This window comes from Amblyomma maculatum, chromosome 4 (genome assembly GCF_055883805.1).
Source record: "Amblyomma maculatum isolate TAMU_Amacu chromosome 4, ASM5588380v1, whole genome shotgun sequence".
NCBI lineage: Eukaryota > Metazoa > Arthropoda > Arachnida > Ixodida > Ixodidae > Amblyomma > Amblyomma maculatum.
Window position 1 is genome coordinate 18,911,855 of NC_139347.1, and position 26,382 is coordinate 18,938,236.

Here is a 26,382-nt window from a genome sequence, read left to right on the forward strand (position 1 = left end):
TGAAGCCTGTTATATAGAACAGACAGGGCGGTGTATAAACAAGAGGCTACAGGAACACCGAAACAACTTGGAAAGTGGCAAGGACAAAAGTTCCTGGTCTCCCATTGCTATTCTTGAGAGACAATGAAGAAGGAGAAGAGGAGGTGTACTCCCCTATTTGACAAGGTTAGAATTTTGTATTGGCACAAAGAAAAGTTGACGAGAGAACTAGATGAAGCACATTTTATTTCAAGGGACATCAAGCGCGTCAGCAGGACTTTTCTTGCTCTTTCGAGCAAAGAGGTTTCTTTGAGTGACTTTTTGTTTAGCAGATGAACCCAGGAATGCTTCACGCGAAAGTTTCGTTTTCATCATATTTGTTTTTGTCTGGGCCTTGGATTAAAGGCCAAGGCCGAGTTGTGAGTCAGCGCTTGTCCTGTAGCTTCCTTTTATCTTGTCTTGGGTCTTCCTGTTCGCGCTTTTATTAACAATGCATTGCTCAAAGCATGAATTTCCTATCATGGCTCGCAAAAAATGAATTATGTGGGAGCATAGTATGTGATCTCTCGACTTCCAGTAGCACTAAGGTCGTAGAGATGCACTATTTGAAAATTCTTCAAAATAGAACTGTGCATTATAACATATGCGGGGCCCGACAAAGATATACTGCAGGACATAACCCACATTAAATACTTAAATACACATGCACATATTCAGAACGTGGCTCTCATACTCAAGCATTTTAAGGCGGCCATGACATATGCTTCCAAACATTTCACATACTGTTTGGCATTATAATCACTCAAAGAATAGCACTAGTTAAGCGCATCTCCAAAGTGAATGAATGATTACGTATCAGGAAGCTCACCTGGACTTGTCAGTGGTGACAGGCGATATGGTGATGCTCGAGTTCAAGGTGATAGGGACGCCACTGGAAGAGGCCGGCACTTGCTGAGGAATGTGGTGTGGCTGCTGCTGTTGATGGTGTTGCTGCTGTTGCTGCTGTTGCTGCTGTTGCTGCTGCTGCTGCTGTTGCTGCTGCTGCTGATGATGCTGTTGTTGCTGTTGCTGGTGGTGTTGCTGCTGCATGTGCTGCTGCAACTGTTGTTGCCTCATGTGCTGCGCCGCCTGCTGAGCAGCGAGTGCCTGATGTGATGGAACCCCCTGCAAGTGTGGACACAAACAATGGGAGCACAAGTCAGTGTGTGCTACCTTCTACTGAAAGAATTTGTGGAGCTATTTCCACTGAGCAAAAGTAGCACACAGAAAGGCAAACTCTACTTTCTCATGTTGCCCAATGCTGCCAGAGGCGTCGTAATCATGATTCCATTCTCTCAATGGTAGGGTCCTTTCAGCAGCCTCACCTAGCGGCAAATAGCAGAAATATTGTTAAAACGAATAAGAGCAAAATTAAAGACAGCGATTTCCGCTGCTTCCTTGGCACAAACGGTCACACTACAAATTTGAACGCCAAAATACATAAGTTCAACTCCACTGCTTACTATTCTTTTTGTGCACTCTTATTTTTTTTAAATTTACAACCATCTAATAAATTACTAGCATATTCTGTGGGGATGTGTTCTCCTTTATTTTGCTTTATGTGATGCTCTTTCTCCTAAATAGCTGTAAAACCAGTTGAGAACACAGCCGGCTGTTGGGGTATGGAAATGCTTACAAAAGCAGTAAGTTCACTGTAATCTTGTCTTGCCTTCCGTAGGTATGTGAAAGCCAATGAGGAGAAAGAAGAAGCTGCAGGACCATACTGTTGAGAGATTGGAATTATATGCACATCTTAAATGGCAAAGGAGCCATTGCCTGTTTGGAGAGATCTTGTGGCCGAAAATAAAACTGCCCACATGCATGTGTGACGCTTTCTACAGTCCTGAAAACAATCGATCAAGGTTTGTTTTCTTTGGAAAGGAAATGCAAACCTTTGCCAAAAAGCAATCAGTATCGAATGTCTCGCTCATGGTGGTCAACCAACACAATTCTTGCTTTGGGCATGAGCACATCTAGGCAAGTCGACACAGTTAGAATTTTACAGTAAGCATGACATCTCCATGCCACTTGCATCGCCAGCGGTGCTGCCACGGCAACACTGCACAAAGCAGCATGCTTTAGCCGGGTACATATTCCACTAGGACAACCATTAACTACAATCAAGTATGCAGTGCAAGACACTCAAGAAAAGTGCTGTAAACAGCTGCAAGGATGCTCACGTGCTGCTGTCTCATGCCCGGCTGAGGGCGCATTCCTTGTGCCGGATGTGGTTGTGGAATGCCCTTCTGGAGGGTGTATGAGCCACCGGCAGCCGACGGACCCATGCGTGCCATATGACTGAGGGCAGCCATGCTTTGTGGCACCCCTTTCTGATTCATGGGACCCTGGTTGAGCAAGTGGCGTAGTTGAGGAGGTGCACCGGGTCCCGGGTAGCCTGGGGGCACGGCGTATGGGTTTCCGGTGGGATAGGGTGGTGGGCGCACACCAGGGGGAATGCCATGCACTGCACCCATGGGCCCTTGCCGCTGCTGAGAGAACTGCACAAGGAAGGAAGGGCGACCACCATGGGACTGCCTCACAAGAGTGCCCTGCCTTACAGAACAGGGAGGAAGATAACATGTGGTGACATATTTTCTAATCCTGACAATGCCTCTACACATTAAAATATGTGGGTAAGATATACGTACTGATCAGAACGCAACCAAAGATTACCATCTGCATAGTATCATTGAAAGCAGCCCTAACTGGCATTTTCCAAGCAGTTTCCTCGTGGGTGAAGAAGTAACAGTAACCGAAGTATTTGAGTACCATAAAGCATTCTCACTCATCCAAAAGTGCAGCGATCTTTACTCGAGCTTTGTAACCACTGCAGCTGCTCTTAGTCAAGAGGATGAGGCTTTGAAAGTCTTTCTCAGCAGACAACAAGAGTAACAAATTTAAATTCTGCAAAGCAGGTTACTTTTCTGCATCTACATGAACTCAAAGCACATTCTTATAATCTATACCTGCCCTTCATTTTTTTACATTTGCGTTCCGGAAAAACTACCACATGTAATGCTGATTAAATCCAACAACTATAGGTATGTAGCAATTAGGTGGCAAAACAGTGACAATGGCAGGCACAGAGTGTGAATCACTGATATTACTAATGCTTGCATTAAAACACAAAGATTCGAAGAAAAGGAACTTAGCAAGGCTGAATATATAAAACCCTAAATTGATCAGCACAATTTTACAGCACCGCCTTTAAAAAAATCTGACAATTTACAAATGAAGGAAAAAGTCTTAGCAGGTAACCGCATACTACCAATACGGCTGCCATATGAATGAATCACGACTATCTCCCATGACAGTGACAGCATACTTTTTTTACAGACGTAGTTGCATAACACAGAGAACATTAAATGGAAACAAAAAATGCCACGAAACATCATGATGAGATGAATCAGCAAAGCACATATTCTTCTGGTTTGGTTTGGTTTATGGGGTTTAATGTCCCAAAGCGACTCAGGCTATGAGAAACGACATAGTGAAGGGCTCCGGAAATTTCAACCATGACATCGCACAGCATACGAGCGCCTTGCTTTTCGCCTCCATCAAAAAGCAGTCGCCGCAGCAAGGATTAGATCCCGCATTCCTGGGCACAGAAGTCGAGCGCCCTAACCACTGCGCCACCACGGCAGCCACATATTCTTCACTAATGTGGCACAGAAAGCGGAGGCTCACTATATATTACATTGCATGCAACGTACTGCTGCATCATCTCTGCATAATGATTAGCTCCATTAAAGCAAGACAGGCAACATTCACTAGCCTGTACAAAGCATATCAAGATACTGGCAGTCCATGCATTTCACCCAACAGCCGACAAATACCATAGCATATCAGCAGGAGGTAGTTACAAAAGGAATGCAAGTTCAGCTTAGTTTTTTAGCTGTCAAGACACAAGCAAGGATCAAGCAGTCAATGAAGACATCGTGCCACTTGTAAACTTCTTGAAAGGTACAGGAGAGGAGCAACTACTCGAACAACCAATACTAACAATGCAGTAAAAGATGCAAAACAAAGGTCACCAGATATGCAGCATGGAGAAGAGCTGACCAAAATATGAGCAAATGGTATGCATGTATTAAAAGAAATAATGCAATTTAACATGAATTGCCAATCAGTCTTTCAATTAACTAGATGCCTTAAAACCAAACCACAAAGTGGGACAGTGTCCTGCCAAGCAATTGCTACGAGTTTGAATGCATCATTCAACAATTGTCCAGCATTTGCAGGACAATTTTGAAGGAAAACGCAATCCATGGCTGACAATTCTTAGCCACGAAAAGTCAGCCATGGTTACAAGAAGGGGCAAAGGCAAAGTCTGCCTATAACTTTTTTTTTTACTTAAGCACTGCATAAAATGCACGACAGACTTACTCGGTGTGGTACCATGACTGGCCAGCCCTTGCCCATATGTACAGGGCATTCCCTTTTAATCAATACAAACTTTCTTTAATACACACAGCCTTTGATATTTGATTATCTGGCCTGCCAGATATATTATTCAAGATTGTTTTGTAAATAACAATACTGTTATATACATGTTCTAATTATCTCTTTCATACCTTCATTTAGGCCAAATCTGTACTGAATAAAAATGAAATGCCCTGCACATACACTACTCTTCTGTTGTCCTTCCAGAACTGCATGCCTCACCGCCATCACGACCACCATGCATCAAAGCTACCACAGCCCTGAGGCAACACGAGACAAATGGCAGTGACCGGTAGGCAGGGAGGATTTCCTGAGCATCTTGGAGGCAAGCCGAGGCAGATAGGAAGAACTACAGGAGTGATGAGAGAGCAGTCCTTTCCTCTCGGCAGTCCAGTGATGAGTAGGTGAGAAGGGGCAGGAGGAGGAGGTTAAAGGCTAGCAATGGTGGGTGGGGAGGTGTTGGAAGGGAAGCGGGCTGAGAGTGTACCCACATGGTGGTATAGTCCAGGCCCTGGGCCGGTCGGCATTGACGCAGGGTGGTAACCTTCAGGGTACCGGGGCACAGGCTGCAGAGGGCAGCAGCCACAGGGAACGAGAACATAGCAGGACGACACTCTCACACACAGCTCGTTTTCCATCTCAACTGTTCAAAGCCTCGCTTTTCACTCGCCTCACAGCTACACATCTGGAGGAAAATAAACAGGGACTGCACCCCTTTAAGGCCACAGACAAGGCACACACTGCTGTGGCCTCATGGGGAAATATTTTTAGTTTAGCACATTGCTGTTAAATTGCCATATATGTAAAGCTCTAACAGGCAGATTTTTGCACAGATGTTTAACCAGGAGCTACATTCATGCGGTAAAGTAAGCAGAAAACACATTTGAATTATATATTTCTTTTTTTTTTTCCGCTGACAGAAAAGAAAACGAATATGCCTTACAAGCAGAAATAGACTATTATTCTGCCATTCTTTCTATCCATGAAAAGTAGGGTGCATATTTGTATAACCAAGAAGATCCTAACATTTAGCACTACAGGAAAAACAAGCATCTTCAGATGGGCTCACAAAGACTTGATAAGCCTAGCCTTGAAGGCTCTGGCACTGCAGCTTACTGTCACAAAAAATATGGGGGATCCGTATGTGTGGGCAGAAACTGAGCTGATATCACACCCACACAGAACAATCGCGGATAAAGCGCCAAAGGAAGATTTATGAAATTAGCTTGCACACCACCACCAGCAGCAAGGAAGAAAAAGATAATGAAGGGTTCAACAATGAAGACAAAAAGAGAAGAACTAGGCCAGGAAGCAATAACAGTAAAGCCTCAGAGACAAACAAAAAGTGTACGGTAAGTTTTTGAGGCAAAAGTTCAAAGTACAGAAGCTTGGGTAAACTGCGAGCATCTCACAGCTTTATACTTTAAATGAAAATGGAAGCTTACACATGGTTCAGTTTTTTCGTTTGGCGTTTAGAAATGACTGTGAGAAAAGCATAAATAGCCAGTTGCAGCAACTGCAGTGACTCACAGTAGGTTATGCAATTACTCAGTAGCGAGAAAAATTTAAGTGAATGCAACTTCTAGATTTTGGAATGCACAAATTCTATCGCGCATCTACAGCTGACTGGCACAAGCATTATTTGTTGCAGTTGTGGAACTCATGCCCAAAACTGACCCCAGAGCTAAAGCAGAGGCGGCACTGCTGTCCATAACCTCACCCTCTTCTCACTACAGCTAGCCCTGGTGGCAGCCGTTATGGTGACCCCTCCTAGTAGCTTACCGCTTTATGCAGACCAGATGCATGGCATGCTACACTGGCAAATCTGATCTTTTTAAATCATGTGATAGCAACTGATGAGATTATGGCCGATATTACAATGAAGCCGGAGGTTACGGAGCGCACAGCGATGTTTTCAAGACCAGAGAGTTCATCACTGAACCACACACGCTTACTGAAGCAGCATACCGTTAACTTTGTGTCTATTTTACGTAAACATCCTTGGCGTTAGCACAACTTCCTCTCCATACTTTGCTGCGGACATTTGCCATGTAGAGCAACATAGAAGTACATACTTAATACTGAGCAAAGAAGAAAAGAGTCCGCGAAAATTTTTGCAAGTCGCAGAAATAACACCTGCCACACCTGATACTCAGAAAAGGCACTTTAGACAACTTTAGACATTTGCCCCCACTACACAATATTTATGCTGTTACACACCAAAAACTAAAAGATAAGCTTAGGATGGGTCCAAAAAGACATCTTCTTCTCGTGAATTGAAAAAAAAAAAAGAAAGAAAGAAAGAAAAGAAAAGAAAGCAATTTCAAACAAAATTGAGCCTGATCAGTACTTTGTTCCCTAGTGTGTGCACACACACACACATGTGCCTTTTCAAATCTGGATGATCGAAGTGACAGGTGAAGAAAAAATAGAGAGAGAGAGAGAAAGGCTGCATGTCATCCAGCTGGGCTAAGGTCTGAAATTTTCCATTCCCATTAGGTCACATGACAAGCCATGATACAGATGTTAGTCAACACAGTGGCAAACATAGACATGCTAAACAGTGTCAGATATGTCACCTGGCACAGGCACAAGAACGCAGTGATTAAGGGATGAGCAAACCTTGTCCAGTGAAAATGCAGGTTTACAGAAGCACAGTCATAGGAAGACAAGAGGGAGCATCTGGGGAAAACAAACACTAGAGATGAAAACAAATCACCTTAACAGTTCTTTAAGCAAACAAACTGGCAGAAGTTTACGGTGCATATGCAAAAACCAAGAGATAGCTGTTACACTGTACTACATGCACAATGAAAATAATTTCAGCAAAGGGAGTCAACATTGGCACAGAAAGCACAGAGTAGCAGCCATCCTACCTCCCATTCTCAGCCGCAGCCCTCTTACAAATCCTCCAAACGATCTACACCAATGTCACAGATCCAGGAGTTCACCCCATTAACAGCTATCCCCATAGAACACAATAGGAACTCACCGGCTGCTGCTGTTGCTGTTGCTGCTGTTGCTGTTGTTGTTGCTGCTGTTGCTGTTGTTGTTGTTGTTGTTGCTGCTGCTGCTGCTGCTGCTGTTGCACCAATGGCACCCCTTCAGAAGGAACAGCGGTTGCCCCACGATGGTTGAGTGTTGCGGCAGTGACAAGTGGTGGCTTCGATGCCCAAGGTGGGTTGCCCACTATGGGCTGCTGGTCCACCAAGATGCAACCAAGGTCACGGATGTAATCCGTGAGAAAATCGGCCTCATATAGGAACTTGATATCCACAACGTGCTGTGGGTTGGGAATCTCGCAGCGAGTCTTCAGCACCGTCCGCATCTGACAGGCAAAGACAAAATGTACGCATTACTTTCACGTAGCAATGCTACCTGGTTCACAACTAAGGTAAAAAGAAGGGGCACTGAGAACAAGCACAAAAGAAAGAATGCACAACCTCTGTACTGCCCAGGAGCGACCTGGGCTAGCTGGTTCATTAGTAGGCAGGGGTTGGTTCATTTCACCCTGTGCACTATGATTTCCTTCTCTTTGTTTTTCCATCCTTGCTCTGCACTGTTTTTACACACAAGCTTGGTAGGCACTGTTCCCAGCAAAATCCTGCCCTCACTCAGATCATCAAAGCTGTTGCTTGAGCAGTGCACTTTGAGCAGCAACTTTTAGCACACAATAAAAAGACAAAGCAAAATGGGAACATGGTCCAGTCACTGTGCTCATTATGTGCTTGGAGCGATTGCATATTACAGAAAATTGTCCATGAGCTCAACCAACAAAGCTAAAATTTACACAAGTCGGCAAGAATTTACCTCAACAAACAACAATAAAATAAATAAGAAAAAAAAAAAAAAGCTTGCGAGCTTCCTCAGCTTTTCTTCATGCCTGTGCCGTGATGTAATCAGCTAAATGGCAGGTTTGTTCTTTTCACAGTGCAATAAGAGCAGTACAGATATTGCCCATTCTGAAAATGCGGTTCTTTTCTCCGAAGATATTCTGAACAGTTCAAAAGATGTCCAAATTGTCTCATGCAACTATAAAGAACATGCCTTCGTGCATCCATGGTTGACAATGGCATCAAAATCAAAACGAATGAGGCAACTGCCTGCTTCCTATGCTCTCCAATTGCAACTAATGAAAAAACTGCATTACACCAGGCAATATTTTTTTCAGCTTCTTGAACGTTCAACTTTTCAGCAGGTTTATTAAAAGCAGTCATTGTAACATTGCAAGCATCTTTTCGAAAGAGGTTCAATAAAAGTGCACTGTACGAGCCGTCAAACTCTACCCACCTGATTGCAGATGGTTCTCTTGCTAAAAACAAGAGCCACATCACTGCCGCGATTAATGGCGGCCTCAGCGAACTTGTGGCACTGGGCGAGTTTCAGCGAGAGAGCCATCAGCTCCTCATTCTTGGACGAGAGCTGCATCTTCTTCTTGTTGCAGATGTCATTCAACTCCTGGAGCAGCAGCTTGCCCCGCTTGTTGATCTCAGTGATGAACCTGCACCACCATAGTCATTAGCTATGCTATGTGCACTGCAAAACAAAGGCATATTGCAATGGTACATCATTAGTGCTGTCCTGCAGCAGCACTAAGCTGTGCCTGATGGTATTTGCAAACACAGATGCCATCCGAATGTGATGGCTACCAGTCATTTACAAACCTAGTGTACATTCTTGTGCCACCAGCTCTGTCCCAGGAGATTACCGGCAGACCCTCTTCCATAAAACAGGCGGTGACCTGTTTTGTCATGAACACTGGAACTGCCTAGGTCACACTGACATTTTCTATAGGGTAAAATATACTAGAAGGTGAAGATTAAATTGGGAATTAATCTCAAAAAACATTCACTTTGCAAAATTCAGTGTCATCAGAAAGTCACACAATTAAGAAACACTGAGTGACTTGGTGATGAAATGAGACTGAATTCTATCATTAAACTTTGCATCATGCTTCGCAAACAGGTGAGCGGGCTTCAATCAATGTAAAATATGCTCCTTAAGAAAAACAAGTTTGGTTACAGTGATTACAGGCTAGATTCTAGTAGACCATAGATTCAATAGAGAATGATAGACAGACAGCAAAGTGATTGCGATAAGCATCGTTTGGCGGCTGGCACGTTTTAGCACTGAGCACTTCAAGCCTTCCCAGAAAGCATGCCAGTCCTCCTTTATTAATACATAATCCAACATCAAGCAATTTGGCAGTTTACAGTGCAAGCAACACAAAGCTTCCTACTGGGAGCCTCAATTACCTGACAGCAAACATTTTGATGTCACTGGTGACCTTCTGCTCCTGCTGGGTGATCTCATGGTGCCGTTTGCTCACCAAGTTGCGAGCGCCCTCAATGTATGACTGCTTCTCACGGATCTTGGCCAGCAGGCCATTGAGGTTGTTCTTCTGCTGCTCACATGCCGACGAGATGAACTGATATTTGTGGTCCTTGTGCTCCTGAAGCTGACAGTCGCGACACGTCAGCTTGTCGCATGTCTCACAGTACAGCTTCAGTTGTTCCTGCAGAACAAGCCAGCAAGCAGAAGATCATTAACATATTCCAATTCCAGGATTCAGTCCCTCCAACCCTTCTTCTCTAACTACTCTGGAGCACTACAAGAAGTACTGTGGCACAGACCATAAATCCCTAAAATGCATAAGGATTCAATCAGCAATTAGAACACTTTGCATTCATTACCTTATTACCCGGTTTGCCATTTTTTTCATGCCATTCATTACTTTACTACTGGTCCCACATTTATTTTTCACTCAGCTGATTCATTCATTCCAAATTTATTTCGGACAACAGAAAAAGTTCTCCAGGGTGACGTGGCAAAAGGCATACACTGCCTGACGAGGCCATGCCACCCGGATGACAGGCGGCACCCCAAGCTACAAAGAAAACGCAAAAAACTTTTACTCGATATGAAACATTTAATTTTTAAATCAATACAAAAAGGGCAGAACTACAAGGATTGGGTGTACGTTAATAATAAACATACATGAGCCATTCTTGAACCATAACAAAAAAAAAGTCTATAGACATATTTTAGACCGCAATAAGAGTACATTATATATTATCTTACAAGTTCATTATTAGCCTTGCTTTAATTACCTTTTTATAACTTGTGCATACAAGCGGTGCTGTGTGCAATATTCATGTTAACTAATAGAGCATAACAATGAAGAGGGTTGCATGACTCACATACCATGCCGTCAGTGACAATAACCTTCCAATTTAACTTTAATGTAATGTACCTTTTCCTGGCTTACATATCTGAGCACAGTAACCCAAGACAGACGTGAAGACAAATGGTAAGACACCTCCATGCCACGTCCATTCAAAAACTGCAGTTGAACCACTAGCACTAGAATGCATTAACACAACATTAAACACGAACAGGGCAGAAAGATCTCGGATCCTGAATTACTGCACTCGTCAGAAATCTATTCTTTGCCATTTTCACGATGAAGTTTCCTCTCTCTTTCGTAAAGTGGATCCCCCATTCTCAGTTAGGACGATGTAAGTTAAGCAGACTCAGCGCCTACTGCGCACAATGCGCACGCCCTGGCTGCATGAATATACACCACTTCGAAGTGCTTGTGTGAAGGGTCCCTAGACAGCCAGGACGCCTGCAAACACTGACCTGCTTGTGGTTCTCGCAGAACATATACTTCTGGCCCAGAGCTGCAGGCTTGTCACCCTCAAGCTCATCCTTGGCACGAATCGTATGGTCCTTGGTGACACGCACACGCTGGTGTGCATCAATGCAGGCCTGACACAGCCAGTCTTGGCAGTCCACACAGAACCCAGAGGCAGCAGCACTGTCCTCGCAGCTGGTGCATGTGTGCATCCGGGTCGCCTCGCCCGTCTTGGTTTCGCTGTTGCTAGCCAGGTGCTCCATCAGAAAAAGGTGGCTGATCACATCCTGGTTGGAGATCTCCTGCTGGCACTCGGCGCACCGGACTGCACAGACAGGCAAGGCAAGAAAAAAAGGTGCAAGTCAGCAATGCTGCCACCATTGAATCCATCTACTCCAAATGAGCCATCCTTGTACACTAATGTATGCTTTGATAATTTCCAAAATATTACATTGGAGCTGACAGAACCACTGCATAGAACTATACATAACCAAAACTTCAGCAAGCCACCAAGCATCTACATGACCTTCAGCAGTGCACATGTCAGAATGATAAATGCTGAAATAAGTGCTATCCTTGCTTTCTTCTGCCACTATTTATTGTGAACATTAAAAACTCCCCACTTTCAGGCCAGGCAAGTTTATTTTCCTTAAAGACCACTATTCAGGGATATTACACCTCTTTCCTTCCATATACTGCTGTACTTGGTTAAACATCAGCAAATGAAAAATTATTTCCTAAGCATTGCTCTTCCAACTTTCTGTTACAACTGCACAAAACTGAAAACCTCTGGACTGTAAAGCACAGACTTGGACTATTTACTGATTCACCAGCACATGAGCACTACCAATGTTTTCTAGGTAGAGATCTTGAGAACATGGCGACAAACAGCACACTTAAACATTGTTTCCCATTATACCAAAAACAAAAAATGTTGCAGTTTTATCAATGACTGTGTTTACATAATAATAGCAGGTACTGTGCATTCTTGGTAACACACTGCATGCCAGTGTCTTCGAGCTCTGATATGTCCCCAATTGTGATACAAAATGCCATGCAATAACAGTTAAATGCTTTTAGTGCCAGAAACAAACCGTCCGCCCAACCCTGCTACTAGAGGCTTGTCTTCACAAGAATCGTATTGCAGCCATGCCGACTCTCATGTCCACAAAATGTTCAAAGACTGGTTTCTGTCATCTGCGCAGATGTAGAGGTCACCTAAAATAAACATAACTTGTACAAATTTCCCAACAATGCTGTCTGATATATGAAGTGATGAATCCATTCTTTAAATGCATATTACTATATAAAATACTTTCACATGTTTTGCTTCGTAGCACTGTGCCTGCATGAAGTAACGTACCACAAAGTATTTTACGAACCTTTAAGTGATATATGTATAAGATGTCGGCTTCCCTTACAAATGTTGACAACATTTGTGAGGAACATTTGTTAGGACTTATTTAATATCAAAGAAGTTATCACATCAAGAACTGCACAGTTTCCCAAATTTGCAGCCATTTCATTATCAAGTGAATGGGCAAAGCATACGGAATGTTTTCCCTATCTAATGCAGCAAAATGAATAGCAAAACCTAATATTTGCATAAAGACTGAAAGATTGCAAACCATTAACATTTTTCTATTGAAAAAAATTGACTTTTTAATGCCCAGTCTTTCTCTTATTCAATGTGGAAAAGCTTAGTTTCATGCTTGAAAACATTTTTCTAAATTCAGCAACCTCTATGAAAGGGTATGCTCAATCCCAGCATGAAAAAGGTCTGCAGCCACTATATTCAAATAATAGCCTTTGTTAAGCTCAGATCCTAAAATTCAGAGCTTTTTCATGACGGCACATCAAGCAATTGCAACCTAAGTGGTAGCTATTTGGAAGGTGCAGATTGTTGCACCATTTAGGGACCTTATGGGATAGCATCATAGAGTTACCATTCTGCCTTGCTGCTCTGTGATAAGAACTAGGGCACAAACATTTTATTCCCCAGGTTGTAACAACTGGTGCAAGCCAAAACCGGATTTCTAGGTACGGTTGTGCAGTTCGATTTACTTGAGGCACATAGCCAGGAATATCTTTCAGGAGGGGCCCAACGCCATTCATGTATTGAATGGGGGAAGGGGGCTGCTTTGTTCCCCTGATCTTCAAATATGTGCCTGAAGTACATCAGTACTCAGCGCAACATACGCCAACATACGCCGGAGTCCATGTTAGGCTTACCTGAACGTTAGGCCTAGCGTTGCCGCAAATGCGCATTTTATTTCAGCTCGAACACGAGTTCACGCTGCGAATCACTAAGCGCAGCATATACACATCTGAAGGTCAATGACAATGTGAGTGTTATCACTGCAAGGTCTAAAAGATGGGATGCCTTTTATCGGCACCGATCGTTTCAAATAGGTGCGAGTGAGAACTTGGATGCAGCTGAATCATGTGCTTTATCTTATTCGGTGATAGGACAAGTAGGATAATATTACTTTGTTTCTCAAAATGGTTTGAAATAAACCATTTTATTTCACACCATTGCCGCTGCTAAATACAAAGGACTGTTATCCAACGCCTAGATTAATGAAATCGACATGTCTGAACAGCAGCGCCCAAAACAAAAGGTGAGGGAAAAAAGAAAAAAAAAACCTGTCTGCTGCAGCGTACTTCCCCGAGGCCCCAGATTCCCCAGCTCCGAGCCAGCCGAGAGATGTCCCGACACAAAGAGACGAATCAAGGGAGATTACAGAGGACCGAGGGGGATGCCTATCATCAAAGCTTGCTTCGAGACCGTCAGGATGTGGCTTCATCAAGGCCGCGCAAGATCCAGAGACGCGCCCAAGGAAGAAGAGAGATCAGAGAGAGAGGGAGAAAAAAGCAGCAGACGCATGTCTTCTTTTCCCACCAGCGCGCTGCAGCTAACGCAGCAGCAGCGGCGGCCTCCAAACGCTGCCGGCCGCGTCAAGGGGAAATGAAAACACAAGCAAAGCAGTTAAGCGAAAGGACGGCGAAGGAGCACTGCAGTGAACAACCATAAAAGGAGCGCTCCGAGGCCAAACGCACTTTTTCCATCATGGAAGCTTCTGAGACGGTAAAAAAAGACAAAAAAAAAAAGCGAGAGGGGGCTTAGTGAGCAGGGGAGGGAGCGCTTCAAGCGAAGAAGGAAAAGCTGAATGCAATGACTGGGAACATCAGCCACAGGCCACTCCAGATGAAGACGGGAGGGGACCCCAAATGCCTCCCTGCTACAAAGACGAAAGAAAGAACCTAACGTAAAGTACCATCGTCCTTTCGAGGCATGTAACCGTCGGGGCGCGGAGGAGGATGCCTGGGAGGGAGCGCGAAAGGGACCGGTTCAGCTGGCGCACGGCCAAACGAAGCTCAGTTACCTGAAAGCAACGGCCCTTACCCTATTCTCCCCTCCCATCACTTCGCAGTGAAGAAAACCATACAACTAAAAACTGCATCACATGAACGATAGCGGTTCCCCGGCACTCGTAACGAGCCCGACCTAAATCACATACAGCGCGGGCGAGGCACCGGCCCGGCATGCTACAAAATAAACGGAGCAAAATCAGCCAAGCGGCAACCAAAAAAGCAGTGGGGGAAAACCGGTCGCCTAGCAACCGCGCTGATGAGCTCCAGCTAAGCTCCCCCCTCGCCGAACCCCGTCCGCCAGCAAACCTCCGCTTTCGAGCCTGCCTCCTGATACACGCTGCGCGCAGTTGACCCGCAGCAGCCCAAACACATATCGATGGTCGCCTAGCAACGCGACACACGCACGGATCGTAAAAACCGATCCCCGACACCCAACTCTCCGTGCTTCGCAGACCCCAGCCACCACCCAAGTTCTGCGTTTGTTGGCTGAGGCCGCAGAAAGGCTGTCGAGAGACGGTCCAACGATAACTGCCCTCTCCCCTCTTCCATTTGGCGCCGCCGATTGCGCGCCGACGTGAAAACTTGGCCATTTGTAACAAATGAGCTTGCTCATCGCCATCCTGAATGCCTAATGAATGAACGAGCACCATCCGCCAAGCTCATTTGCTTTTTCCCGCTTACCCGCACGGAGGGCGTTAATGATACGCGGAGTCCCTATAATGAGGAGTGCAGTCATTGCTGCGCACTGAATTCGAAACTAGTAAGCGCAAGTAGGCAAACAGCAGGGGATTTTCTAGTCCACTCCTCCATATCGGGCCGTTTTAAGGGTTCTGCAGGATGAAAACTAGACGCCTATCCTAGTGTGATACGACGTCGGCGGACTGCTTGGTAATGCTCACGTCTAAACAGTGAACTAGCATGAAACGCATTGCTTCCAGAATGATTATTACACTGCCCACCAGAATACCTCTTGACTAAGCACACCATGAATAATCATCGTGATCTTTATCGTTACAATGCCTGCATTGGAGGATAAAAGGTAAGCCTCATGAAATGATTGAGTAAATATTAAGGAAAGGAAGGATAGCAAGAAACTTTCGAAGGAGGGAAAAGGCATGATGGCACACGTCCACGCCACGTGGCCAATTCGGTTCAAGTCAAACATCAACCAAGAGATGTCGCTAGGAGCACCTAAGAGACTCAGACTTGCTCCCAACGGTGGTAGAATATGTGCTGTCAATCGAGCCTCACTTTTAAAACGCAGGCGACAGAGCAGTGACCTCCTCAAACAGCTTTGCCCTTCTGAGAACTTTCGCTAATCCTTGAACAAATAATTCCTGCGAGCTCCAGAGACGTAAGCAAAGTGCGCCCATCCTGTAGAGGTCGTTGCTCGTTTTCTAAGATGCGCCACAGGCGCAGAAAGATAAGAGGGTAAGGACCACCGTGGTAAGGACGGCGAGTGAGAAAAACCAGAGAAGGCTTCGAAGAGACTCAGAAAAAAAGTCAACATGGCCGCCATCCGCCCTCCTGCGCTAGCCAGCCGTAGCGCGGCAAAGTCCTTCCCAGTCCCCATTCCGAGGCCCGACAGGCGGTAGTCATGGCAACCGGGCACGGGCGACGGGGCCGGGAGCCAGAAAAAATAAGCAACAGCACACGCCGACAAGAGGTATCCGGACTCCTGCGTCAGCAGGAAGCCACAAGAGCCCCATCGCCCGCTCGCACGAGGAAGGGAGGAGAAAGGTCCCATTTCACCGTTGCCATGGCAGCGGGAGAGGACGAAGCAGAGGGAAAGTGCGCTTTTGAAGCGTGACTCGAGGCGAGTACAGGCGCTGCCGACGTGCGTGACCTCGACTGCCACATGCATGCGCCGCCGCAGCGGCGCCATCATGACTGCGTCCTGGCAGAAAGGCCATGCCAGGTGTTCCTTTTCGCAGCGCTCGCTTGCAATCGCAATCAGCAATAGAGATAAGATCACAATTCGAGGCTTCCTGCTCACTGGCTGCTTACGTCGCGCTTGTCGGTATTTGCATTCCTTGCCATGCCCATGCCTGTCGCCACATGTTGGCAATGGGACTAATTTCTTCAATAAATCTAAACAAAAAGATGAGTCAGAGCACACAGCGCGGTGCAGCCATTCACTACACACAGGCAGCACATAATCCTACCACATGTTTCAACAAGTTAACTGATAAGATAACGCTGGCGTCAAAGCGCTTTACAACAGCAATTGCGTCTTAAGCTTCAATTAAAAAATATCGCCGTAAAGATTACGAAAAAAATTTAGACGGATTAGGTTCATGACAGCGATAAGATAATAGATTGACGGAATGTTAAAAGCATTCCCATGATCTACGCCGCTACTGAACAGCTGCGCGCGCCTTAGCACGCACTGTTCGTTGGCAATTCTGATAAGATAACCTCCTGGCACTGATCAGGGTTGCGAAAGCGTAGCTCAATTATCCGTCTTTCCATCGCCCAAGGGCCTTTATTAGGTCGCGCCGCTGGAAAAAGAGTGAAACAAAATGACAAACACCACCAGTGCGCCAGGAACACCTGATCGGACAAAGAAACCAGGCGGAAAGGGGGTGGGGGAATAGAAAGCCACGCACCGCAGCAGCTAAAGCGTTATTTTTCCGCGAACGACAAGCATGAGGGAGGAAGAACACAACACAATCTGTAAAAGCAGGACGGGCGAAACACACGCGGATAAGAGTGAGGAAAAAAAAAAAAAAAGGAAAGGTAGTACAGGGTGAACGGCGGAGAGGAAAAGGCAGGTCGAGAGCGGAGAGAAAGATTTTCTCGCGAGACAGACCGACTGGGGAGTGGGAGAAGGGCGAAACGAAGGGCGGCGGGATCTAAACAGGGCGCGACGGTTGCTAGGCAACCACGGCGGGAGAGCCTCGATAATTCACGAAGCGCTCATACAACATTTGCATTGCTGAAAAACTGGCCTGTTATTCTTCCTCGCTCGCCTCCCGCTCAAGTTCTTCTCTCCTCCTCCTCAGTTTCTCATCGCTGACTGCTCCCCTCTGCCGCTCGCCCCGTTTCGCGCCGGTTCTCTCTTTTTTTTTGTTTCTCCCTCCCAAGAACAGCATTTGTCCTCGCTCTCCGGTGGTCCGACGTGCTCGCCCAAATGGCCTATCACCGACGCGGCGCGGGGAGAGACAGGACCGCGCTTCTCGCTGTGCAGTCGCTGTGCGCAGTTGGACAAGGCGAGCATAACACAATATGCTTTTCTGTTCGCGCACGCAGTGGTGCGCCTTGGCGGTGCTGTTCAATGTTTGTTTGTCGCAGCGCTGGCTCGGCGCTGACGAGGCAAGAGAGAGAGCTTGCGCTGCCGCCAAAACGGCGCCATTACTTCTCTCTCCTTCCTTTCTAGTTGCTGACTAGCAGCTCTGAGCCAGCTGAGCAGGCTCGTTCTCTTTCGCAATCACGTGCGCAGCAGCTGCTAATCATGCGCCGGCCGCCTGCAAGAGAACTGATGATCACGTGGCCGGGCCCAAGAGTGCCGGCGCTCGCGTGTTCTACGCACAGGCGCCACGTCACGCCGAATGAGGATATGGGCATCGAGCCGCCGGCGTGGTGGAAAGCAGACGCCATCAGCAGTGCGACGCCCTTTTCCCTTGGAGTCCCAGCGCTATTAATAAGATACCATTAGGGTAGCTACATCCGCGAAAACTGCATTGTGTGTTGCGTGAAGCATCGATATAAAAGTGCTAAGGTGTGTACAAAGATGATTAATAAAAGTGGTAGCAACATCAGTACAGTAAAGTATGTAGTGCTCAATAGTAGTTAGTAAACAGTCATGAAAATAGTAATGAGCACACACAACAAGCGGATCAAATCGGCAGTAATGGATGTAAGCGGCCAGAACAGCCAAACATGACTTTAATGTGCTGAGGCTGACCAGGAAAAGTTAGAATGCGCAATTGCGAGAGGGATAATGAATGCAAATAGTACAGGAATCCGAAAAGGTTAAAATAAGCCATAATGACTTGAAATTGATTATATATATATATATATATATATATATATATATATATATATCGGGTGTCCCAGCCCAGTGAACCCAATTTGGACCTGTTCACAGTCGCCTATGGTAACTGTAGTATTTTTTCGTTAACTAAAATTGATTAGCAAGGACTAATTAGTTATTTCCTAATTATTGCTTTGACAGAGAAAGTCAATACAAAAGATATAGATCTACTCGAAAAATGGCTAGCTACGTTGTTTCCATCACGCTAAGACTTACGCCACCCTATTTATAGGCCTTCAAAAAAAAAAAAAATATGTGACGTGACCAGTTGTTACTCTAAATCATTCGCCAAATGCGTACATCCAGCTTCACAGTAGAGTCCACGGCTAACAAAAGCGGATTTTGTTATGTCGGACGTGTCTTGAGGCTTCAAAGTGACGCCGCAGTCATGAGGAAGTTTGATTTTTTTTTTATTGCGCCAGGCGTCGTTTTCGGCTTATCACTTTACGTAAACGCTTGCTTGATAGAAACAACGTAGCTAGCCGTTTTTCTAGATGACCTACAACTTAAGCATCGACACCTTTTCTCTGAAGCCAATAATTATAGCTAATTAACTAATTAACTTTAGTGAACGAAAAATATACTGCAGATTAGCATATGCAACTCTGAACATCTCTGAATTTGTTCAACTGTGCTAGGGCTAACCGTATTTTTTAAAACCCTGTTCCAAAAGATAGCTGGACTTTTTGCATCCCGAATGTAACCGAAGTATAATTGGTCACTGTACACACTCCGTGAGTCTGGCTCCTAACCACATTTCTACACGAGAAAAAATCTTTGCAGTCGCTAGATGTCGCAACTATGCGGCCATGCTTAAATGAATCATCGCAGCTGCGACATCAACGTTCACAGCAAATTGTATGAGCTGAAGCTTGGAGAACATGCGCACGTCCTTAAGAGGCTCGGTGGCTTGTTTACCACGCCGTCACTACGGGTCAAGCTTGACCAACCCGCGCAACGAGCACTGAAGTAAGCGTCACTGCGTGTTTACAGTCCACGTGCCCATTTAGTGACAAGTTTCGACTCTCCATCCGCATGGCTGAGGTACAGCAACGGCAGAGAAAGCCAGCGGCGCAACCAAGCTTGATGTCTATGCAGATGGCCTATACAGTTCTGAGGTCAGATTACAAACGGAGTGCAGCGGACAGTTGAGGTACTCGGCAAGGCATTCAGTGAGACAACAGCGCAAACGGGCGAAGCAATAATGGACACCATATCGGAGTGGTGAGTAGGCAGCGTTGTTGGATTTTCGAAGGGAATGGAACATCCGCCAGAAAGAAGGCCTGGCTACCTACGTCCGCTAACATCGTTTCCAGAGGCACAGTCCAGAAGTGAAGCGGCTGGTTTTGTAACGAATACGACAGCGGACATTTCTGAATTTCTAGCTGACGGACGCCCGTCATCGATGAGGTCAGTTCCAGCACCAGGTTTTTCATAAGTGAATCATCATCATCATCATCAGCCTGATTATACCCACTGCAAAGCGAAGGCCTCTCCCATATTTCTCCACTTAACCCGGTTCTGTGCTAGCTGCATCCACTTGACCCCTGCGAACTTCTTAATCTCATCCGCCCACCTAACTTTCTGCCGCCCCCTGCTACGCTTTCCTTCCCTTGGGATCCAGTTTGTTACCCTCAGCGACCATCGGTTATCCTCTCTTCGCACTACATGTCCTGCCCATGTCCATTTCTTCTTCTTAATTTCAACTAGAATGTCGGTAACTTGAGTTATTTCTCTGACCCACTCTGCACGCTTTCTATCTCTTAATGTTACCCCTACCATTTTTCGTTCCATAGCCCTCTGGGTTGTCCTCAACTTAAGTCGAACTCTCTTGGTTAACCTCCACGTTTCAGCCCCATAGGTGAGTACAGGCAAGATGCAACTGTTGTATACTTTCCTCTCGAGCGATACCGGTAAGCTGCTAGTCATAATATGCCAGTGCTTGCTGAATGCGCTCCATCCCAATCTTATTCTTCTTGTTATTTCCTTTTCATGGTCCGAATCTGCGGTTACTACCTGTCCTAAGTAGACATATTCGCCTACTACTTCCAGTATTTCGCTACCTAATGTAAACTGCTACATAAGTGAATATGACGACACAAAGCAAGCCGTCGATAGCTGCCAGATACAGTCGTTAAGCCTGTTATCTTAATTTTTAGTAGCCCATTTGGAGCCTCCACAAAATGAAATAGGATGTGACAGCGAAGGTTAGTTTGTTCCACGGGCGCTTTTAACAGGCTTACTGAACAACGAAAATGCCACTAACATCGTTTTCCAGTGTCATTCTCTGAAAAGTTCAGCTCTTGTGGCGGGGTTATAACTGCCAGGCCTCAGCGCTATGGTGACATTCAGGGCCCAGTACATTGTAAAAAGTGAAATTACACGGTCTTTGAGCCGGCATGGGCCACGGGTCAGGTCCGCGCACTAACGAAAGTATGGAAAACTACACCATCACTCTTATTTTTCCGCGTAGTGTCCGAGTTAGTTTACGAAAGTGCAATAATTGTAGTTACCTCAGCGCACTACAACAGTTTAGCATTACGCGTCGCGTCTTCATACCTATGCCTCAAAATAGACATTTTAAATGTGCACTAAAGAGCGTTCCGCAAAGTGTCGTTTCCGTTTTTATTGTATTTTCTGTAGATTAACGGTTTTGCAGGAGGTTTCGTTAATATGAGGTTACCATTCACTGCGCACCATGGTAAACGCGAGGACATAACGCTTTCACTTTCTTTAGGCTTAGCATCAGCAGAATCACCATTAAATATACAGAATACCCTAGATGCGAAGAGGCAGAACAAAAACTCCATGCGAAGTTTACGATCAGTGAACGCTCTGAAAAACCAAGTAACAACTTAGCTCCAAAGCCTGCCAACCATTTTTGCAGCGATATTTTGCCGCATGCAAGAGTAGCTCATGATAAATAGCATATGTAATGCAAACGAACTTAAGACCCAGTTTGAAATAGTGTCTGGTGAAGGCGCCCTTTAACCCGTATGTTCATATGCTAATTCCCTACTGGCATTACATTTCTCAGCATCAGAACAGAGCATTTGAATTCACTGACGTTTTCGCAGAGCTGCAGGGAAAACAGTTCTCTAACTTATCTGACGAATATAGGAAGCTGCCCAGCGTATCTTGAAAGCTTGAGGCAGCGATTACGGATAGACCTCAGTAGGCCTAGCGAGTGCACAAAAAGACAGCGAAAACAAGGCATTTGCGAGACCAATGTATGCTTTCGCAAATGCACGAACTACTAAGGCACAATGCAAAATCGATGCGGTAAAGTAAACGAGCCACAAAGCGTATGTACAGCCCAACGTGGCGCCAAGCACTACACTCCCTCCCTCGCGCCAACACCCATTCACAGCGGGATGTTCTCCACAAAAGGGACAAAAAGCAAATGACCGCGGTAGTGTAATAGAATTTTTCAGTACAATATACCGGTGGTTCTCAACTGTCTAGAGAGGGCTAAACATGCCCGAGCAAGCGGCCGTGTGGCAAACAATGGCCGAGTCCTCGGCGCCAACATGGCGTCGCCGAAGACGACAGCCCTGGCGGGCTGGGAGGGAGGAGCGCTCAATCAACCGCGCGGAAGCAACGCTCCCTCTCCCGCAGAGCGGATGCAGCTGCGTGGCGAGCGCTCGCTCCAGGCCCCGGCCCTTCGGTACGGGCGCGAAGCGTGGCAGCGACGAAGGCCGGTTCCCGGGTCCCCTCAACCGGTTCCGACCGGGAAGCCCAGCGCGCCGAGAGGAGATGGTGGCAGCTCAATGACTCGCCAGGCCAGTCGCCCGGTCAAAAGGCTCGATGGGAAATGACGATGGTCCGACGGGCTCTCCGCTTGTCTCGTAAGCATAGATGCCACTGCCCGCCGTAATGACTGGCACAGTCAGCCCTTCTTTATGTTCCGCACTCAACAACTGAGAACGCAAGACGTGGTCATAACAGGCAGGAAACAGCGGGCGTTGCCTATCGCTGAAGTGGCCTACTGGTCACGAACGCATTCTTCTTCGGTCACAATGAAAAAAAGGTGCAACCGCCGCGACCCCTAGAAGCATGAACCCTACGTGTGCACACAGTTCAAATTAATAACGAGGAAAGCATTGTCAGCAGTGTGAATCTATTGTCAATAAACATTTGCACCCTCCTATGGTACATTGTCCTTATTGCAACTATATGAGCGAAGGGCAAAATGTGGCCTGGCAAGTGTGGCAACTTCTAATAGAACTGAGAATTTTTTAGCGCCAATGCTATGCATGGGCGCGCCTTACCGCAGGACTTTGGATGATCAACGGAGACTTGGCGCATTCGGTGGCTATTCCTGGCCCTACGGGGCTGGGACGGTAGGTCAACGCCGCTTGCGGCGGGGACTAGCCAGCTACAAATTTTTATCAGTTGTAGGCCGTCATTGCACCCGCCACCGCTTAGGTGGTGAACGACGGCTGTTGCGGCGCGCGTTTTTCTCTCCCTCTTCTTTTCCTTTTTTTCTCTACTTTTCTGTCTGCACGAGGCAGCGGAGGCGGCTCAGCTACAGAGCCAGTAGCAAGCCCGTGCGTTTTCTTTTCCTTCTTCCTACAGCCACAACAACAGCTTGGGTCTCCATGGGTGAGAACTGCCAATAAAAAGGCATTTCGCCACGGGAAAGATGTCATAGCCTATGAACACTACTCGGAATGAAGCAAATTATCATTTGGCATGGGTAAACACAATGCGGCAGAATGGAGACTGTGTCTGCGACTATCTAGTTCAGGTTGTTGGGAGTGCAAGAGTCCCAAAAGACGTTGACGGGAGCGAGTTGGAAGTTTTATCCTGTGCACTACCCATGACGCCGAACGGGAGGGACTGCGAGGCATCACTAATTATCCCAGAAAACCGGAACAGCTCGCTCCAATGCCCTTCAGAGTCATGCACATCGGCTGTCATGCTATTACGCATCTATGGTCCCAGCGGATTTTGGTCGCCAAGGTGCGAGTGGCGTTAGACGCCATTGGGGCTCCGGAATGGGAGCTACACCTAGATTTGTGTGGACCTGGGCCAAAAGAGCCAAGGCCCACACACCACCTCGCACAAAAACAACTAATAAACGCTTGCCACCTCCACCAGCGCTCACGTCCAGTTGGACAGCTCATGAGTAAGGCCGTCAAGAACAAAAATACACGAATACAGAAGGTTTAACTCAGTTAATCACGGAATACGATGCAGCAGCAGGGCGTTCTGAAAGGATTGTGTTTGCTGTGTCTCAGTTATTAAACGTTATTTCGCTGTATTAATCTGCTGCACAAGGTATACATCGCGCGCGCCTCGTCGAACGCAGCAACGACGCACCAATGTTTACAGGCGTTCTATAATCGGTTTAGAGGAAAGGAAAGGCGAAGTCACACTTGTTCCTGTGGACACTTGAAGTCCCTCAGAAAGGTGGAAGGTCATATTGGTTTTAAAGATTGGGTTTTTGCGGGAATGCGAGTAGTAGTGCTGCAGCGCTAAAACAGCAACGCAACTTTACAAATGCTTTCAGGCATATGTGGCCACAGTAGGATTTCAGACAACAGGCTTTCAGGTCGAGCCTTGGACGCATGAAGGCTTGGCGAATCGCGCGACGTTACTGGAGAAAGGCCTCCTGAGAGTCAGTTGGCACCGAAGCTGTCACTGGCCCATAACTATGGAGGTTGTCAACCAAAGCCAAGCTAGACGGAACGGTTGCAAGAATATACAGGTCCAGCGTCTGCGTCAGATGCAGTGCCTGCCAAGTAGCGAGATGGAAGGTGCGCAATGCTTGCTGCTGCTGCTTCACAGAGTCTCTAGATGCCAAGGCTAAGCATTGAAAATGTGATGCAGATGGTACAGTGCCGCTCCTGCCGCTTTTTGCTCCCAGCAAATCGGCGGCAGGTGACAAAATACCTTCGTGCTAGCCCTGTCGATGCTGGACGCCGAACACGACACTCACCGTCCAGGAGGAGCGTAGTTCGGAATGACCAGCGTTCCCAAAGGACTTATGAAATGGCTAAACGTAACATCCGGCTCTTACTGCGCTAACAGGGGTTGCGCAAATGTGACCGACAAGAAACTTACCAAAGGTTGCGCACTACAATGTCGCACACTGTATGGGCGCCATTAGGCGTGAAAACTTTATTAAGTATATTTAAGGGAGGGGGATGTGTAGGTGGGGTCCCTAGTCCGGGACTCCAGCGGCTGCCGCTGCTACCCGCGCACGTGTCACGATGGCCCGTTGGGCCTCTAGTCCAGAGCTGGATAGGGCAGCCTCCCACCCCTCAATTGTTGGCACTGCATTTGGGTCATCTGGTGGATTGTCAGGTCCCCACTATGTGGTGCAGGCCTGCCTTCTCCCCGCAATACATTTGGAGTCGCAGAACCCGGGGTGTTTTGCGTTTAAACGGGCTGGTGTGTTATGTACCTGTCTGTAGGCGTCGCCATCTAACTTCCTCCGCTTTGGAGAGCCCCTTGGCTGGGGGCGGATATTTTCTGCGAGAGAGTCTGCAGTGCTGTAACCTCTCCGCGTGCGTCGCCAGAGAACCGGGATAGGGGGGCGTGGAGGATGGAGGGATCGAGTCCCCGGGGGGAGAGCTCGGGCAGCGGCATGGGCGCACTCGTTCCCTTCCACGCCTTGATGTCCCGGTGTCCAGACGAGGCATTTGTCTTGTTCGGGGTGTCCATAACTCGCGCCACGAAACATGCGCCCCTAGCGGCGGAAAGGGAAGTCTCTTCAGGAGTTCAAACTACTACAGAGGGATCAGACGAAAATACCCGCCCCCACACAAACAACTAAATAGAGAAGACGCCGTAGCATGGCGACGGCTACAAACGGGAACATTCCCGTGTCTAAACATGCTAAGCAAAGCCTACCTCACGCAGTAACGAGAGCGAGTGCCCGTGGTGTGGAGAGAAGCCAACTTTATACCATACCACATGGGCTTGCCAGAAGATAGACAAGCTAGCCATAATAGAAAACCCGAGTGCGGAACAGTGGGAGGGGATGCTATCCAGAAAGTCCAACAAAGACTAGTAAGGCGTGCACGCAGGGCAGCTACCCTCAGCGGAGCCCTGCACTAGGGGAACCGACCCTGAAGCGAAGATGGAAACTCTATTTGAAGCCACAAAAACCACTGTAAAGACAAATAGTCAAGTCACTCAACTAGGGTAACGTCACTCATTTGCCGTCAGCTATGAGGACCAAACGAGAACGAGTGCGCTCCAACGCCGCTGGGCGGCGCTTCTTGCCTTCCGCGAGACAGATGCCGCGCCTTTCCTTTCCTGTAAACGTAACCGCGCTCGACATGGAATCCAAGGAGAGTTTAGCTACTGGCGAACGGCGCAAAAGACTGGAGAAATTAACTTCCGATCCCGAGGTAGTCACTGCTTTTCGCTACGTATATCCAGGCATAGTAGAACTAAGCCATCTTTAATTTTTTGTAGCGAGAGCTACTACGCTTGTCAGCAGCGTATTTCGCGTGTGTAAGATAGGCCACTAGTGCGCATGCGCGGAAACCGGAGAGGAGCAACAGGTGCGCTGCGCATGACATCAGAGCTCACGGCATGCGGATTCCCGGAGGTATACTCCCTTGATGGGGCTGGGGCAGGTAGGTCACCGCCGCTTGCAGCGGGGCTGGCCTGCCACCGGGGTTTTGTCTGTTGTGGGCCGTCATTGCGCCCGCCACCGCTTCGGCGGTGGACGACGGCTGTTGGTGCGGCACGCGTCTCTCTTTCCCTCTTCCTTTTCTTTCTTCTCTATTTTCTATTCTGTCTGCACGAGGCAGCGGAGGTGAGAGGCGTCGTGTGCTGTGCGATGTCAGCGCACGTTAAAGATCCCCAGGTGGTCGAAATTACTCCGTAGACCTCCACTACGGCTCCTCTTTCT

At 47.0% G+C, this 26,382-nt stretch overlaps 1 protein-coding gene across 5 annotated transcripts in view; it reads right to left on the reverse strand.

Annotated features, from left to right (window-relative positions):
* Window positions 1–26,382, reverse strand: part of bon (tripartite motif-containing protein bonus) — a 160,639-nt gene that overhangs the window by 49,441 nt on the left and 84,816 nt on the right. For 3 of the 5 annotated variants that reach the window (XM_084600841.1, XM_084600842.1, XM_084600845.1), the window contains exons 2-8: window positions 11,104–11,423; window positions 9,717–9,976; window positions 8,752–8,962; window positions 7,454–7,789; window positions 4,953–5,027; window positions 2,199–2,516; window positions 848–1,143 (exon numbers count right to left, since the gene is read on the reverse strand). In XM_084600841.1, the coding sequence (XP_084456967.1) occupies window positions 848–1,143; window positions 2,199–2,516; window positions 4,953–5,027; window positions 7,454–7,789; window positions 8,752–8,962; window positions 9,717–9,976; window positions 11,104–11,423 (1,816 nt within the window). Of the gene's footprint in view, window positions 1–847; window positions 1,144–2,198; window positions 2,517–4,952; window positions 5,028–7,453; window positions 7,790–8,751; window positions 8,963–9,716; window positions 9,977–11,103; window positions 11,424–13,330; window positions 13,479–26,382 lie in introns of those variants that run through there. The other 2 variants (XM_084600846.1, XM_084600843.1) reach the window with 2 other exon arrangements.